We start from the raw sequence: 16,647 nt of genomic DNA, 5'->3' as shown, positions 1-16,647 counted from the left end.
TAAACAATGAAGAATAGAAGTGTCTTTGAAGAACTCCAGAATCTTTCAACATTGACTGTTATGTTTCCATGTTTGTGACGTTCTCTCTCTCTCTCTCGCTCTCTCGCTCTCTCTCTCTCTGTGTCTCACTGTCTCTCTCTCTGTGTCTCACTGTCTCTCTCTCTCTGTGTCTCGCTCTCACTCTCTGTGTCTCTGTGTCTCGCTCTCACTCTCTGTGTCTCTGTGTCTCGCTCTCACTCTCTGTGTCTCTGTGTCTCGCTCTCACTCTCTGTGTCTCTGTGTCTCGCTCTCACTCTCTGTCTCTCTGTCTCACTCTCTCTCTCTCTGTGTCTCGCTCTCACTCTCTGTGTCTCTGTCTCGCTCTCTGTCTCTCTCTGTCTCTATCTGTGTCTCTCTGTCTGTCTCTCTCTCTCTCTCTCTCTCTCTGTGTCTAGTTTGACCAGGTCGAGGTTATTCCTATCCCTAGTGTATGTATCACTATTTATCTTTCCTTCTGCATGTGGCCGCTCAGTCCTTAAGTGGCTGAATCCTAACTTAAGATCCGTGATCCTAACACTGACTGACTGACTATCATGTAAATCATTAAGTCACTCATTGCTGTCCAATGAGATAAATGTGACTTATAGGCACATGGATCTCAAGTCTAAGATTTGGCTCTGTATCTGCTCTGAATGTCTTGGCTCTAGGTAGGGCTGCACGATTAATCACATTTTAATCAAAATTGCATTATTAAGCTGCAAATGTGCCAAAAAAAATGTGTGTTAACCCCTAATGCTAATCGCTAGCTAAATCCACTGAGATGGGACAAATATTGCTAGTAAACTTTTGCTCTGCTACAGGCCGGTACCAGTGGTGTGGAATATCAGCATTGTTTGTGCAACAGCTTGTTCTTAATCTGAGAGGAAAAGGCAAATATTTGTTGTCTGAATGTACCTGTCTATTTAAATCTAATTAGGGTCCCATGGTGAAACACTGACCAACACTTTGGTTCCTACTCTCACAACCATTCTCCTCCCTTACTTCCGTTGTCATGCCAACAAAACTGCATTCCAAATGCCCATTGTATTCCAACCATAACATTAGAACCATCATTCTTTTTCTATCCTAAGTGTTTTGATCTCAAATTGCAATATTTTGGTACACAAATCGCAATTAGATTTTTTTTGGGGGGTGGGGCTGAAGTCCTCTTATCTGAATGGTGGTGGGTTTAATTTTTAGGTGTTCGTAAGCAATCAAACAGTGTTCAAGCATATTGCGTCTCCTGCATGAGTGATACACGTGGTTTGGTTGCATTTGTAAAAACTTCCTAACAACACTAACTGCCAGCCTGACCAATCTTCCTGGATTGCTTCTAAAGCCAGTTTAGAGACGTGTTGTTTCTACTACTTCTCTTTTAATTTGGTTCAACGACAGACAACGTAATAATCTGTTGGGACCAGAATGAGACGCTCTCTAGGTAAACAAACTAACTGAACCTCCTAGACAGCCTGCCTATCAATTATGTAGAAAGTCAAGAAGAGGCCATAGAAGAAGCCACTACGAAGCCTCTTGAATACGTTTTGACAGTAAAAGTAGCTGTAGGGGTGACATGTTTGCCCCTCCTTAAGGCACATGGCTGAAGAAAATTATAATTAAATCACACTGTCTGATTACAATGAGGTTTATGCTACATTTTGCACTTAAATAAAGTTTCAATATATAAAATGTATTAACTAAGCAAGTCAGTTAAGAACAAATTCTTATTTTACAATGACGGCCTACCCCGACCAAACCCTCCCCTAACCCGGACGATGCTGGGCCAATTGTGCGTCGCCCTATGGGAGTCCTGGCCACGGCCGGTTGTGATACAGCCCGGGAGCGAACCAGGGTGTGTAGTGACACCACTAGCACTGAGATGCAGCGCCTTAGACCGCTGCGCCACTCATAGTGCACAAGCAATGTACTATGAAAAAAAAAAAATGTTTCCGCTATTGCCTTACAGACATAGGCTTACTCTGTGAGAGCTTCAATCCCATTGGTTCTTGTAGTCTACGTCTGCATCTCAAACGGCACCCTGTTCCCTACATAGTACACTACTTTTGACTAGAGCCATATGCACTACTTAGGGAACAGGGTGCTATTCGGGATACAACCATAGATTCTGCTCTCATGGAAAGTAGGATGTGATTGATCCCATTTAGCTAATGAGGGTATTAGAGAAGAGCTCGTTATCTAGCTAGTAAAGATAAACACTGGCTAGATCACCTACCACAGTCTGTGTCTGAACCATGACACCCAAGGCCTAAGTCCATTAAACATTAGACTCCGCTTCGGCCTCGAGGCAGGGAACAGAGGGAACTAGTTGCCGTGGTCACTGTGTGTATTATCGTCTCCTATTGCTGAGTCTTACCTTTTTTTTTTTTTTAATGGAGTAGGTTAGATCTGCTGCATGTCCGTTTTTCACGATCTCCATCACGGAGGGCTTCTGTTTTCCATAGCACTTCAGGTCCACGTAGGAAATGTTTCAGTTTGCGACATTGATCTGGTGTTTAATATAGTCCCGTGTTCCTGTGAAGGACAGACTGTGATTTTTTGGGGGGAAAGTAGTCCTGTCTGGGTGTGTCCCAAATGGCACCCTATTCTCTATAAAGTATACTGCTTTTGACAAGAGCCCCTATGGACCCTGGTTAAAAGTAGTGCACTGTATCTGGAATGTAAAACAAAAACAACAAAAAGAGAGAAATGGAACACAGGCTCGGTCTGTACTGGTTGACCGCAACATGACCTGTTACTGTCTGAATGTGTGAAAGTTCACTTTAATCTCTTCAGATTAGACAGAAATCTGGAGGGATTAAACACACTATATATATATATATATTTACACTTGGTTAGTGTTGAGAGGGAAGGACAGAGATGATGGGATTCCTGTTCTGAGATGATGCCGGGCAGGGATGGGTAGCTTCAGTCCTTCGTGGTGTCTGTTGATTCTGTTCGATGTAGACCCGATCTGTTCAGAAGAGAGAACCAGCAGACCGTTCCAGCACAGTGTTAGCTAGTGTTCATGTTTCTCTCCCTTAATCTTTCTTTATGGGAAACACCAGACTCACTATTAACACTGGGCTGCTAATCCACCCTGCCTCACACATTTAACTAATGATATCTCAATGTGTTGATTATGCACTCTCCTCGCTCCCTCTCCTCTCTTTCTCTCTCCTCTCTTTCTCTCTCCTCTCTTTCTCTCTCCTCTTTCCTCTCTTTCTCTCTCCTCTTTCTCTCTCTCTCTCTCTCTCCTCACTTTCTCTCTCCTCTCTCCTCTTTCTCTCCTCTCTTTCTCTACTCTACCTCCCTCTCTCTACCTCCCTCTCCTCTCTCTCTCCTCTCTTTCTCTCTCCTCTTTCTCTCCTCTCTTTCTCTACTCTACCTCCCTCTCTCTACCTCCCTCTCCTCTCTTTCTCTCTCCTCTCTTTCTCTCTCCTCTTTCTCTCCTCTCTTTCTCTACTCTACCTCCATCTCATTCTCTAACATATAATATTTTCTCTCTCTCCTTCAGCCTCCAGCCAAATTCCTCCTACCAGAGATGAACATATCAGACTATGGGAAGAAGTGTGTAGTGATCGACTTGGATGAGACATTGGTACACAGCTCATTCAAGGTAAAAAAAAAAAAAAGTTTTTGAAAAAAAAATTAAGCCCTGGTAGGCTGGTATTATCAATGTACAGTTTTCATGTTTTATGTTAGATTATTTCTGCAAAACCAATTTTCCTCTGAGACAAAGTTGAACTTGGTACTCGGCTCAGTGGCTGGGCTGGCCTCTCACTCAAGACTCCATCACGCTTTGAAGAGCTATCTAATTGGTTTCTCCTGAATTCATGCCTGTCTGTCTGCTGCACAGACTGCTGCACGATTCCCGCTTTAATTCTCCCCTCATCAGCCTTCATAGGCACCCGAGTGGTGCAGCGGTCTAAGGCACTGCATCTCAGTGCTAGAGGCGTCACTACAGACACCCTAGGTTCGATTCCAGGCTGTATCACAACCGGCCGTGATTGGGAGTCCCCATAGGGCGGCGCACAATTTGGCCCCAGCGTCGTCCGGGTTTGGCCGACGGTATGGACGTCGTTGTAAATAAGAATTTGTTCTTAACTGACTTGCCTAGTTAAATACAAATAAATAGTATGTTGAATGAGGCTCATCTTGCCTTTGTCATAATGTGTAGACTTAACCTACAGTTTCCTCTTTACTTTGAGTTCCCCTAGATCCACTGCTCTCCGTCTGTTCATTGTAATCATGTAGGGTTACACGTCCATTAGACCGTGTATTTGTAAAGTACTTAGTTCTGAGCCATTCATTTTTCGCGTTTTAATAAACAACTAATTGACAGATGTCGGTTCAATTATTTGAATTCCATTTTGTTTTTGTTTTTCTTCCTGAGAGCTCAGTACACGCATTGCATTGATCAGATACAGCCTGAACTGTGCGATGTAGTAGGGAGTTGTAGTTTCCATAGTTTAGCGCATAAAACGTGGTAATTAACTACACTGACCATAATCCAGTGCGCACTTACTTGTCCGGTCTGTGTTACTTTTACGACTGCTACAGAAGAGAGAAGAATGCCCGATCGTGAGGTGATATAGAGCAGCTGTTACTTAGCGACATATCGTGAGGTGATAGAGAGCAGCTGTTGCTTAGCGACGTATCGTGAGGTGATAGAGAGCAGCTGTTACTTAGCGACATATCGTGAGGTGATATAGAGCAGCTGTTGCTTAGCGACGTATCGTGATTAGGTGATATAGAGCAGCTGTTGCGTAGTGACGTATCGTGAGGTGATATAGAGAGCAGCTGTTACTTAGCGACGTATCGTGAGGTGATATAGAGAGCAGCTGTTAATTAGCGACGTATTGTGAGGTAGAGAGCAGCTGTTGCTTAGCAATGTATCGTGATCATGTGATATAGAGCAGCTGTTGCTTAGCGACGTATCGTGATCATGTGATATAGAGAGCAGCTGTTGCTTCACCAGGTATCTCTACCTGAAAATATATGATCTAAGTGATGGACAGTTGGTATTCAGCAGTCATAAAAGTATGCCTTATTTACTTTGAAGAACTACTAAATAGTGATTTTGTCAGACAACAGCTCTATAGAGATGAGATGACTTGGAATTAAATAATAAAGTCATCAAATAAGACAAATGTAATGTATACCACAACTGAAATATATAAAGTGATCAGCAGTAATGGGCAGTCGCTACCCTCATGGGACTTGTATTAATTGTTTTAGTCTGTGTTACAGCATTCCACCCAAATAATTGAAACCGAAATTGAAAACTGTTAATTTTTTTTAAAGAATCGAACTGACTTCAAAAATCATGTATCTCTCGTCACTAAAAGCAGTCTGAGCTGCAGATAAAACAACAGAGAGCCGTTTCCTTTACAGACCTCTGTGTCCTCCTCAACAACTTCCAGTAGGACAGATCCAGGATGTGTCTGCTTTGAGCTAGCAGCACTGTGTGTTTGTAAAGCAGTCTGAGTTTATAGATAACCAACTCTGAGAGCAGCACCATTTTCTCACCTGTTCTGGGAGGGGGGGAATCATTTTTAAAGGTAGCTAACTAGAGTCAACAGCAGTAGACAGCAGTAGAGACTGTTCTGTCCCATGTTAGAGAGTCAACAGCAGTAGAGACTGTTCTGTCCCATGTTAGAGAGTCAACAGCAGTAGAGACTGTTCTGTCCCATGTTAGAGAGTCAACAGCAGTAGAGACTGTTCTGTCCCATGTTAGAGAGTCAACAGCAGTAGAGACTGTTCTGTCCCATGTTAGAGAGTCAACAGCAGTAGAGACTGTTCTGTCCCATGTTAGAGAGTCAACAGCAGTAGAGACTGTTCTGTCCCATGTTAGAGAGTCAACAGCAGTAGAGACTGTTCTGTCCCATGTTAGAGAGTCAACAGCAGTAGAGACTGTTCTGTCCCATGTTAGAGAGTCAACAGCAGTAGAGACTGTTCTGTCCCATGTTAGAGAGTCAACAGCAGTAGAGACTGTTCTGTCCCATGTTAGAGAGTCAACAGCAGTAGAGACTGTTCTGTCCCATGTTCCCATGTTAGAGAGTCAACAGCAGTAGAGACTGTTCTGTCCCATGTTAGAGAGTCAACAGCAGTAGAGACTGTTCTGTCCCATGTTAGAGAGGCAACAGCAGTAGACTGTTCTGTCCCATGTTAGAGAGTCAACAGCAGTAGACAGCAGTAGAGACTGTTCTGTCCCATGTTAGAGAGTCAACAGCAGTAGAGACTGTTCTGTCCCATGTTAGAGAGTCAACAGCAGTAGCAGGGATAGACTGTAGTTCAGAGAGACTGTTGACTAACAGTGACCTTGCTTGGCCTCTGGTGTCATTATCCAGAATATCTTTCTCGTAATCCCCCTCTTCTCCTCCTCCTCTCTTTTACTTGGTACAGTCTCTCTCTCTCTCTCTCTCTCTGTGTCCTATAGTTTGTTAGAGAGAAAGGCAGAGAGAAATAGAGATTTTGTTTTGTCGGAAAAGGGGAAGGAGGAGGAGAATAATACTTAAAAGGGAGCAGGAGAAGATTAGTTTTCCTTTCTTGAAGGCGACTAAATGGCCTAAAATCTATGGCACTGTGCAAGCTCTCCCTCTGCTGTGTGACTGTTGTATTACACCACTATGGAACAGTTTCTGAGACACTCTGACATGTTGTGTTTTATCTCTTCTCTCTTGCAGCCCATTAGCAATGCTGACTTCATAGTCCCCGTGGAGATAGATGGCACAGTTCATCAGGTACTGTAGGATCACTACTGTCTCTGTCTTTGTTCACTTTTAAATACTGGTTATTTGATTATGTGCACCGCAGTCATTAGTGTCTCCAACGGTGTTGTCAGAAATGACAAATTGTAAGTTTGATATTTTCACAAGTCTTTCAAAATCCGACCAAATGTTCCACTGTTGCTCCCAGTTCCTCTGAGCTCAACTCCAGAAGAAGAAGAAGAAGAGGAGGAGGAGAAAGGTTGTGACCCAGTTCAAGTAATCCAGGATAGGCTGTGTGTATCCTGGTTGGCCTGTTCATGATTACTTGAACTGGATGGCGGCTACTGCTACTGGTCTGGGAAAGAGTAAGAGGATTGCGGTGTGATTGTTCGACTTAATGTGTGTATGATCAGTGATTGTAGTTGTTGTAATTCTGACTGGTTTCAGGTGTATGACCCCAAAACACTGGTTGTATAAATAAATGCTCAGTAGTGAGTGCTCAACAAACGTTTCCTGTCAATCACCAGACTGTCCATTTAAATCGTGTCGAGATGATGCGTTCACAACCGGGTTTGTTTCAACGTCGTCGCCATGGGATCTGAAGGTCCTGGGTTCGCTTCTAGGAGGAGACATTATGACCATTCTTCCGTGCGTAGTTTTGACACAGTCCCGACACACACACGATGTTAAAGAGCATCTTTGAGTACCATTGGACAGAGACTGGTGTGTGTGTGTGTGTGTACTACTGCGCCACCTCCTACGCTACATCCCAGGAACACGCTGCTTAATGGCAAGGTGGGAGGATTGTGTTCCCTGAAATGCGTACACCAGCTGATTGACGGAGCGCCACGACCTCTCTACACACTTTTTAAAAAATCTCCGGGTCTTACTGTATCCCCCAGGAGACCCTCTCCGGGATACCGTCTTCTGTGCTCCGGGTCTTACTGTATCCCCCAGGAGACCCTCTCCGGGATACCGTCTTCTGGGCTCCGGGTCTTACTGTATCCCCCAGGAGACCCTCTCCGGGATACCGTCTTCTGGGCTCCGGGTCTTACTGTATCCCCCAGGAGACCCTCTCCGGGATCCCTTCTTCTGGGCTCCGGGTCTTACTGTATCCCCCAGGAGACCCTCTCCGGGATCCCTTCTTCTGGGCTCCAGGTCTTACTGTATCCCCCAGGAGACACTCTCCGGGATCCCTTCTTCTGGGCTCCGGGTCTTACTGTATCCCCCAGGACACCCTCTCTGGGATACCGTCTTCTGGGCTCCGGGTCTTACTGTATCCCCCAGGACACCCTCTCTGGGATCGGGTCTTGCTGTTTCCTGCGAGGATCAAACACTGAACTCACTCCTGTTACCATCCCCAAATATACAGGAGTCCTTTCCTCCCTCAGTCTCTTCCCTGTGTGCTGCCCTTCTGGCAGCTTTATGGGACTTGTACAGCTGGTGAGCAATCAGCCTTTGATTACTCACCAATCCCCAATCAGCCCCAATTAGTCCTGGCCAGAGAGCCCGTCGTGACCTGGCACGTCCAGCAGATGGAGCCATCGCCTCGTGATGTTTACTCCGTCTGTCACCAGGCCTTGACGAGTCTCCCCCTGGTGGCTGACCTGCTGTACGACCAGAGTATGTAAACAGTTAATGGGTAGGCTACATGGTGATTATTGTGTGTATTTTCTAGGAACTTCCTCTTTCCTCATATTGTCTTGTTAAAAGAGAGCTGGAACATTTACCCTGAGTTCTCCTTATTGGCTTAAATGGGTTTCTGTTTTGTTTTTTTCCCCGCTTCTCTCTGGAAAATCAGCTGTTAATGTTAAATAAATACTAACAACTGTATTATTTCTGTTGCCATTTGTTATTTTTGTGTACTTTTTACTTGACTTGTATTGCTGTGTTATGATGTATTATAATGTTGTGTAATAATGTTGTGTTTTACACCTGCTGGTGTAAAAACCAAGGAAATTAGATGATTAGGCTGTTTGAGAAGTTTTGAATCCTAAACAACCTGCATACACACTGTTTGAAGTGCAATAGACCAATATACAGTAGCTTCTGTAGTAGGTCAAATCTGTGTGCTGGAAAACCTTGGCAGAGCATGGGTGGGGTAGGCATTGTGGTGCTCATGTGAATTTCATTTATTTTCCTGCTTCAGACCAATGCCTACTTCTCACATAAAACACATGTTTTTTTTTAATCATCCTATATTAATCTGTGGTTGCAGGTGTACGTGCTGAAGAGACCTCATGTGGATGAGTTCCTGCAGAAGATGGGAGAGCTGTTTGAATGTGTTCTCTTCACGGCTAGTCTCGCAAAGGTACTTTCAACAACTCTAATCCTTTGTCACTTGTCTGACATACTCTGGTAGTCTACTATAGGGAATAGGGTGCATACTCTAGTAGTCTACTATAGGGTACATACTCTAGTAGTCTACTATAGGGAATAGGGTGCATACTCTAGTAGTCTACTATAGGGTACATACTCTAGTAGTCTACTATAGGGAATAGGGTGTGTACTCTAGTAGTCCACTATAGGGAATAGGGTGTGTACTCTAGTAGTCCACTATAGGGAATGGGGTGCATACTCTAGTAGTCTACTATAGGGTACATACTCTAGTAGTCCACTATAGGGAATAGGGTGCATACTCTAGTAGTCCACTATAGGGAACATGGTACATACTCAAGTAGTTTACTGTAGGGTGCATACTCTACTATTCCACTATGGGGAATTGGGTGCATACTCTAGTAGTCCACTATAGGGAACATGGTACATACTCAAGTAGTTTACTGTAGGGTGCATACTCTACTATTCCACTATGGGGAATTGGGTGCATACTCTAGTAGTCCACTATAGGGAATAGGGTGCATACTCTAGTAGTCCACTATAGGGAATAGGGTGCGTACTCTTGTAGTTCACTATAGGGAATAGGGTGCATACTCTAGTAGTCTACTATAGGGAATAGGGTGCATACTCTTGTAGTTCACTATAGGGAATAGGGTGCATTCTCTAGTAGTCTACTATAGGGAATAGGGTGCATACTCTAGTAGTCTACTATAGGGTGCATACTCTAGTAGTCCACTATAGGGAATAGGGTGCATACTCTAGTAGTCCACTATAGGGAATAGGGTGCATACTCTAGTAGTCCACTATAGGGAATAGGGTGCGTATTCTTGTAGTCCACTATAGGGAATAGGGTGCATACTCTAGTAGTCCACTATAGGGAATAGGGTGCATACTCTAGTAGTCTACTATAGGGTGCATACTCTTGTAGTTCACTATAGGGAATAGGGTGCATGCTCTATTAGTCTACTATAGGGTGCATACTCTAGTAGTCCACTATAGGGAATAGGGTGCATACTCTAGTAGTCCACTATAGGGAATAGGGTGCATACTCTAGTAGTCTACTATAGGGTGCATACTCTAGTAGTCCACTATAGGGAATAGGGTGCATACTCTAGTAGTCTACTATAGGGTGCATACTCTAGTAGTCCACTATAGGGAATAGGGTGCATACTCTAGTAGTCCACTATAGGGAATAGGGTGCCATTTGGGACATGGCTCTGTTCTCATTGTTTTGGTTTCTGTTTCTTCTGTCCCACCTCCTGTCTTCTGTTCTTCCTGCGTTAATATCTATCTACTCCCTTCTGTTCTTCCTGCGTTAATATCTATCTTCTCCCTCCTCTTGTCCATCTCTTTGAGCCGATCTCTGTCTGGGCAAGTGTCAACTGTCTGTGTGGTAAATGAGCGTCTCCCATTTTCAAAGTTTCCTTCCCTTCAGTAGTGGGATCTCCCTGTCCTACGGAGACTACCAACCATGTCAGTAAGCAGCTGCATTAAATCACTAAGATGTGCTAGTCTAGCCTGGGTACCAGTCTGTTTGTGCCAACATGTCACTCCTTTTCGTGCCAAAGGTTTGATAGCATGATTGCACTAACAGGCTAGTTAGTGGTAGTTGTGACACGGTAGCTTCAGAGCTTCCTGCTTCCATCTCTGTACAGTGTCTTCTTTGACCTTTTGATGTCTGACCCCTGACCTGTAGTAGTAACCTTTTTGACCCGTGTGTGTCCAGTATGCTGACCCTGTGGCGGATCTTCTGGACCAATGGGGTGTGTTCCGAGCCCGTCTGTTCCGGGAGTCATGTGTGTTTCACCGGGGGAACTATGTTAAGGACCTAAGCAGGCTGGGTAGAGAGCTCAGTAACGTCATCATACTGGACAACTCTCCTGCCTCCTACATCTTCCACCCCGAGAACGCTGTGAGTTCGCTAGTTACGCCTCTGTGTGTGGCAGACAACTCTCCTGCCACTGACCTAATGATCTTCCTTTGGAGCTACTGACCCCGCCAGGTTTTATTCCAGCCCTGCTCTAACACACGCGATTCTTCTAATCAGCTGCTGATCTAGACGTTGATCACTTGAATCAGGTGTGTTTAGTGCAGGGCCGGAACCAAAAGCCATTACACACAGTAGACCCAACTGAACCAGCATGTGCTGTCTGTCTCCTCAGGTGCCGGTCCAGTCGTGGTTTGATGATCTGAGCGACACAGAGCTACAGGACCTGCTGCCCTTCTTCGAGGGCCTGAGCAGAGAGGAAGAGGTGTATGGTGTGTTGCAGAACCTCCGGGGCAGGTAGCACCAGGGTAACCCCATCTTCCTCTTTTCTCTCTCTTTCTCTCTCTCTCTTTCTCTTTCTTTCTCACTCTGCCTCTTTAACGACACACCATCGCTCAGGCTTAGACAGATTTCCCGGCCTCCGGCCCCTAGGGGCAACCTGGAGTCACACTGTGGATTGTAGTGTGTAACCCAACACCAGACACCCCAAACAGTACACCTCTCTCCGCTATGGTATCCTCCCCTAGAGGCTGGGGGCTCACTGTAGTCAGAGTGGAGAATACTCCAACTCCCATGGAGCACAGTGGCGGAACCAGGAAGCTCGACTGTGACATCATCGGTTAGAAGATTTGTATGGAACGGCAGAATGCGTTTTTGATTTGAGGGAATGGACGCAAAGGAAGAAACTCTAGTCTTGTGTTGTGACACTGACTAACAGGCAGAGTTGTTACTTTTAACCAAAAATCTATATTTTGTGTGGAAATGTTTTTTTTTTTTTTTTTTTTTTTTTTGTGAAGATAACCGATAAATTCAGTCTGAGTATTAGGTCCTTGTATTGTTGCTATGCATCAGGCAGTGTCTGGTAGTTTGAAAGGACTGTGATTCACTGTTTTCCCTTTCTTACCGAATGAAGTGCCTTGTTTGAATGTGGTTATGAGGAGATATTTTGTACATGGCATATTTTCAGAATACTTCTTCAAGTCTTTTTATTGAATTCTGTCTATACTTTAAAATGGAGACCGCTATGATTCTTTATAACAAACCACTGTTTTTATTTTAGGAGGTTGTCATACCTTGTATTGGTTACACGTTATATTCTCTTCTTTTTGACACCATATAAGCGTTTTATTTTCTCTTTATCTTGCCGTCTTCACTATACCTTAGAATAGTGTATTATGGTTAATTTGTTGTAAGAAGCAAAGGAATATGTAACTTTCTACATAGCAATTAGGCTGAATTTTGAGAAAAACATCCTGAACCATAGTTGAATTTGTGCCAACATTTCTCAATGTATTTCTTTTATTCGTTTTTGCCAAAAAGTGATTTCAATTGTTAAAATCTAAGTAGGGGTTTAGCTCAGTCTATTTTAAAGAGTTTTGCCAGTTAACGAATGCTATTCAGTTATGTTTTGAAGTGAATTAATCCTACTTTGTTAGCAATCCAGTTAATTATTTATAGTCTGCTAGTTTTTAACTAGCATGCAAGTCATTTTATTTCTGCACATGGATATAAGTCTAGCAACAAACAAAAAATATCCTTCGGGAGGCGGTAACCCATACAAATCCCCCCCAGTGGTACACTGTTGCCATGGTATCCCCCTCATTGTTTCCAGTGATCTAGTGTGCGTCCCAAACGTCCCTATTCCCTATTTAGTGCACTACTGTTGAGCATGGTCCAAAGTAGTGCACTACATTGGAGTTAGGGTGTAGTTTGGGATGCAGTCCTGATGTTGTACAGTATTCTAATGGGTAGAGTGCCATGTTTCTCCTCACCGCAGTGCCTGACTTGAGTCCTGAGGACACACACGGAAACAGTACTGTAACCATGGGCAATAACTTTCAGGAGACTCAACCTGGGTCAGTGTTAGGGCAGAGTGTTTCCCCCCCCATACCATGTGACCTGATCAGGAAATACTCTGGCCCCATTGTTATTGGCTATTACCAGGGCCTGTTGTTATTGGCTATTACCAGGGCCTGTTGTTATTGGCTATTACCAGGGCCTGTTGTATTAATTTATTTTGGCGCGTTACAAAATACAATACAAATTCAACAATTTACAAATACATTTTCAAGAAAAAACGGTCACATTCCTCAGCAAGGTGGTCCCCATTCAGCATGTTGAACTGCCGAGAGGCACCAGAACATCCTGTTGTAGAGACTGTAGGTTGTTCCATACATGGACATCCTGTTGTAGAGACTGTAGGTTGTTCCATACATGGACATCCTGTTGTAGAGACTGTAGGTTGTTCCATACATGGACATCCTGTTGTAGAGAACTCTGTAGGTTGTTCCATACATGGACATCCTGTTGTAGAGAACTCTGTAGGTTGTTCCATACATGGACATCCTGTTGTAGAGAACTCTGTAGGTTGTTCCATACATGGACATCCTGTTGTAGAGAACTCTGTAGGTTGTTCCATACATGGACATCCTGTTGTAGAGAACTCTGTAGGTTGTTCCAAACATGGACATCCTGTTGTAGAGAACTCTGTAGGTTGTTCCATACATGGACATCCTGTTGTAGAGACTCTGTAGGTTGTTCCAAACATGGACATCCTGTTGTAGAGAACTCTGTAGGTTGTTCCAAACATGGACATCCTGTTGTAGAGACTCTGTAGGTTGTTCCAAACATGGACATCCTGTTGTAGAGAACTCTGTAGGTTGTTCCATACATGGACATCCTATTGTAGAGAACTCTGTAGGTTGTTCCATACATGGACATCCTGTTGTAGAGAACTCTGTAGGTTGTTCCATACATGGACATCCTATTGTAGAGAACTCTGTAGGTTGTTCCAAACATGGACATCCTGTTGTAGAGAACTCTGTAGGTTGTTCCATACATGGAATGCAAAGAAACTAAAAGCTGATTGACTTGACTCTCTGATCTGATTAGGGAAAACTCCTGTCTCTCCCATCTCATTGTGTAGGAGTCTGAACAGTGAATGCAGGTTCTGTTGTAACACTCTGGGCACTGCTAAAGGACCGCAGGATACCTCGGCATGGTAATAATGCCTTAAAGCAATTCTCCGTCATGAATCCCAAGGTATCTAGTCTAGCTATAACATCATAGACCAGGAAGAAACACAATGTCCTGACCAATGGGTAAAAGCAGCAGGTGGTCACGTGATCACCTGCTGGGTGTCGACGAGCGGTGCGATTCGTTCGAGAAATGGAACAGAAAATGATGATCTGTTCAGAGGCAATAGGACGGTCACCCACTGCTTTTAATGGTTGGCACAGTGTGTTTAGACCTTAAGGTTTTCACAGTGATTTTGGTAGGCAGGCTACTGTTGGTAGCTCCTATGGGGTCTTGGTGTACCATATTGTCAACCTGTGGTTGTTGACATGGACATTTTAATAATAATGTTTGTGTATTATTGCTGATGATTGGGGTGTCATGCTTTCAATATGTTACTTGTTTGTAATGCAATGAATGCCCTTTAGTGTAATCGAAAGTATTACTGGGTTTCAAGTATTACTGGGTTTCTCTCTCTCTCTCTCTCTCTCTCTCTCTCTCTCTCTCTCTCTCTCTCTCTCTCTCTCTCTCTCTCTCTCTCTCTCTCTCTCTCAAACTGTTGTTCATATCATTGTGATATTTTTCTAGTTACCTTTGTCAGTATTTGGTTTTGAAAAAGTTGCCCATTTTTATCCAGCTGGTGTTTTTAATTTGTCTTCTCTCAGCACGGTAACGTCTCTCTCTCTCTCTCTGTGATGACGAACATCTCTAGCACACTTTGAGAAAACAGGTGTTGGTGACGACATCTATTGAATTCCGTTTTCAATCAGAACTCTTTTACCTCACATTACAGTACCAGTCAAAAGTTTGGACACAGCTACTCATTCAAGGGTTTTTCTTTATTTGTACTATTTTCTACATTGTAGAATAATAGTGACGACATCAAAACTATGAAATAACACATATGGAATCCTGTAGTAACCAAAAAAGTGTTCAACAAATCAAAATATATTTTATATTTGAGATTCTCCAAAGTAGCCACCCTTTGCCTTGATGACGGCTTTGCACACTCTTGGCATTCTCTCAACCAGCTTTTCATTCACTCATCCCAAACCATCTCAATTGGGTTGAGGTCGGGTGATTGTGGAGGCCAGGCCATCTGATACAGCACACCATCACTCTCCTTCTTGGTTAAATGGGGTCATTGTCCTATTGATAAACAAATGATAGACCCACTAAACGCAAACCAGATGGGATGGCGTTTCCCTGCAGAGTGATGTGGTAGCCATGCTGGTTAAGTGTGCCTTGAATTCTAAATTAATCACTGACAGTGTCACCAGCAAAGCATCCCACCTCCATCCTTCACAGTTGGAACCACACATGCAGAGATCATCTGTTCAACTTCTCTGCGTCTCACAAAGACCACAGCGGTTGGAACCAAAAATCTCACATTCTTGGTCTGCCATTTCTGAGACTGATAATTCTCTCATGAACTTATCCTCTGCAACAGAGGTAACTCTGTGTCTTCCTTTCCTGTGGCGGTCCTCATAAGAGCCTGTTTCATTATAGTGCGACTGCACTTTAAGAAACTTTCAAAGTTCTTGAAATTTTCCGGATTTACTGACCTTCATGTCTTCAAGTAATGATGGACTGTCGTTTCTCTTTGCATATTTGAGCTGTTCTTGCCATAATATGGACTTTGGTGTTTTACCAAATAGGGCTATCTTCTGTATATCACCCCTACCTTCTCACAACACAACTGTATCAAACGCATTAAGAAGGAAAGAAATTCCACAAATGAACTTTTAACAAGACACACCTGTTAATTGAAATGCATTCCAGGTGACTACCTCATGAAGCTGGTTGAGCGAATGCCAAGAGTGTGCAAAGCTGTCATCAAGGCAAAGGGTGGCTACTTTGAAGAATCTTAAATATAAAATATATTTTGATTTAACACTTTTTTGGTTACTATATGATTCCACATGTGTTATTTCATAGTTTTGACGTCTTCGCTATTATTCTACAATGTAGAAAATCTTTTTTTTTTTAAATAAAGAAAACCCCTTGAATGATTAGTTACTGTACATGAAGACTAGGTGTATGTATGATGTGTCAGACACTGCATTCAGTCACACACGATCACACATGTCCTTGTTTAACACAGTCTTCTACCAGTCTCCGATTTCAACTCACAGGGAAGTTCAGTTGGTATTCTTTGTCAGATTATTTGTGTTGCTTTCTCTTCTAATTGGTGTACTTTTGAGTGTCCATGTTTTTGTTTTCACCCTGTACTCTCCACACTATCAACATTTCTTTGCCGTCTTTCAATTGTAATAAAATGTTAAATGCAACCCATACCTTCATACCGCATATTTATTTCATGCCCTACCGACCCATACCGTTCCCTACCGACCCATACCGTTCCCTACCGACCCATACCGTTCCTTACCAACCCATACCGTTCCCTACCAACCCATACCGTTCCCTACCGACCCATACCGGCCCCTAACGACACATACCGGCCCCTAACGACACATACCGGCCCCTAACGACACATACCGGCCCCTAACGACACATACCGGCCCCTACCGACACATACCGGCCCCTACCGACACATACCGGCCCCTACCGACACATACCGGC

The 16,647-nt window shown here is 43.7% G+C and overlaps 1 protein-coding gene across 2 annotated transcripts in view; it reads left to right on the top strand.

Moving 5' to 3' along the window:
• Nucleotides 1–14,514, top strand: part of LOC112260927 (CTD small phosphatase-like protein) — a 44,281-nt gene extending 29,767 nt beyond the window's left edge. Inside the window, exons 3-8 of one of the 2 annotated variants that reach the window (XM_024436308.2) lie at nucleotides 435–467; nucleotides 3,530–3,631; nucleotides 6,702–6,758; nucleotides 8,944–9,036; nucleotides 10,789–10,974; nucleotides 11,225–14,514. In XM_024436308.2, coding sequence (XP_024292076.2) covers nucleotides 435–467; nucleotides 3,530–3,631; nucleotides 6,702–6,758; nucleotides 8,944–9,036; nucleotides 10,789–10,974; nucleotides 11,225–11,350 — 597 coding nt within the window. In that variant the 3' untranslated portion in view covers nucleotides 11,351–14,514. The remainder of the gene's footprint in view (nucleotides 1–434; nucleotides 468–3,529; nucleotides 3,632–6,701; nucleotides 6,759–8,943; nucleotides 9,037–10,788; nucleotides 10,975–11,224) is intronic. The other variant, XM_024436309.2, reaches the window with a different exon arrangement.
• Nucleotides 14,515–16,647: the final 2,133 nt, after the last annotated feature.

The sequence above is a fragment of the Oncorhynchus tshawytscha genome, linkage group LG10, assembly GCF_018296145.1.
Source record: "Oncorhynchus tshawytscha isolate Ot180627B linkage group LG10, Otsh_v2.0, whole genome shotgun sequence".
In the NCBI taxonomy this organism is placed as follows: domain Eukaryota; kingdom Metazoa; phylum Chordata; class Actinopteri; order Salmoniformes; family Salmonidae; genus Oncorhynchus; species Oncorhynchus tshawytscha.
This window is presented reverse-complemented; position numbering and strand designations above follow the sequence as displayed.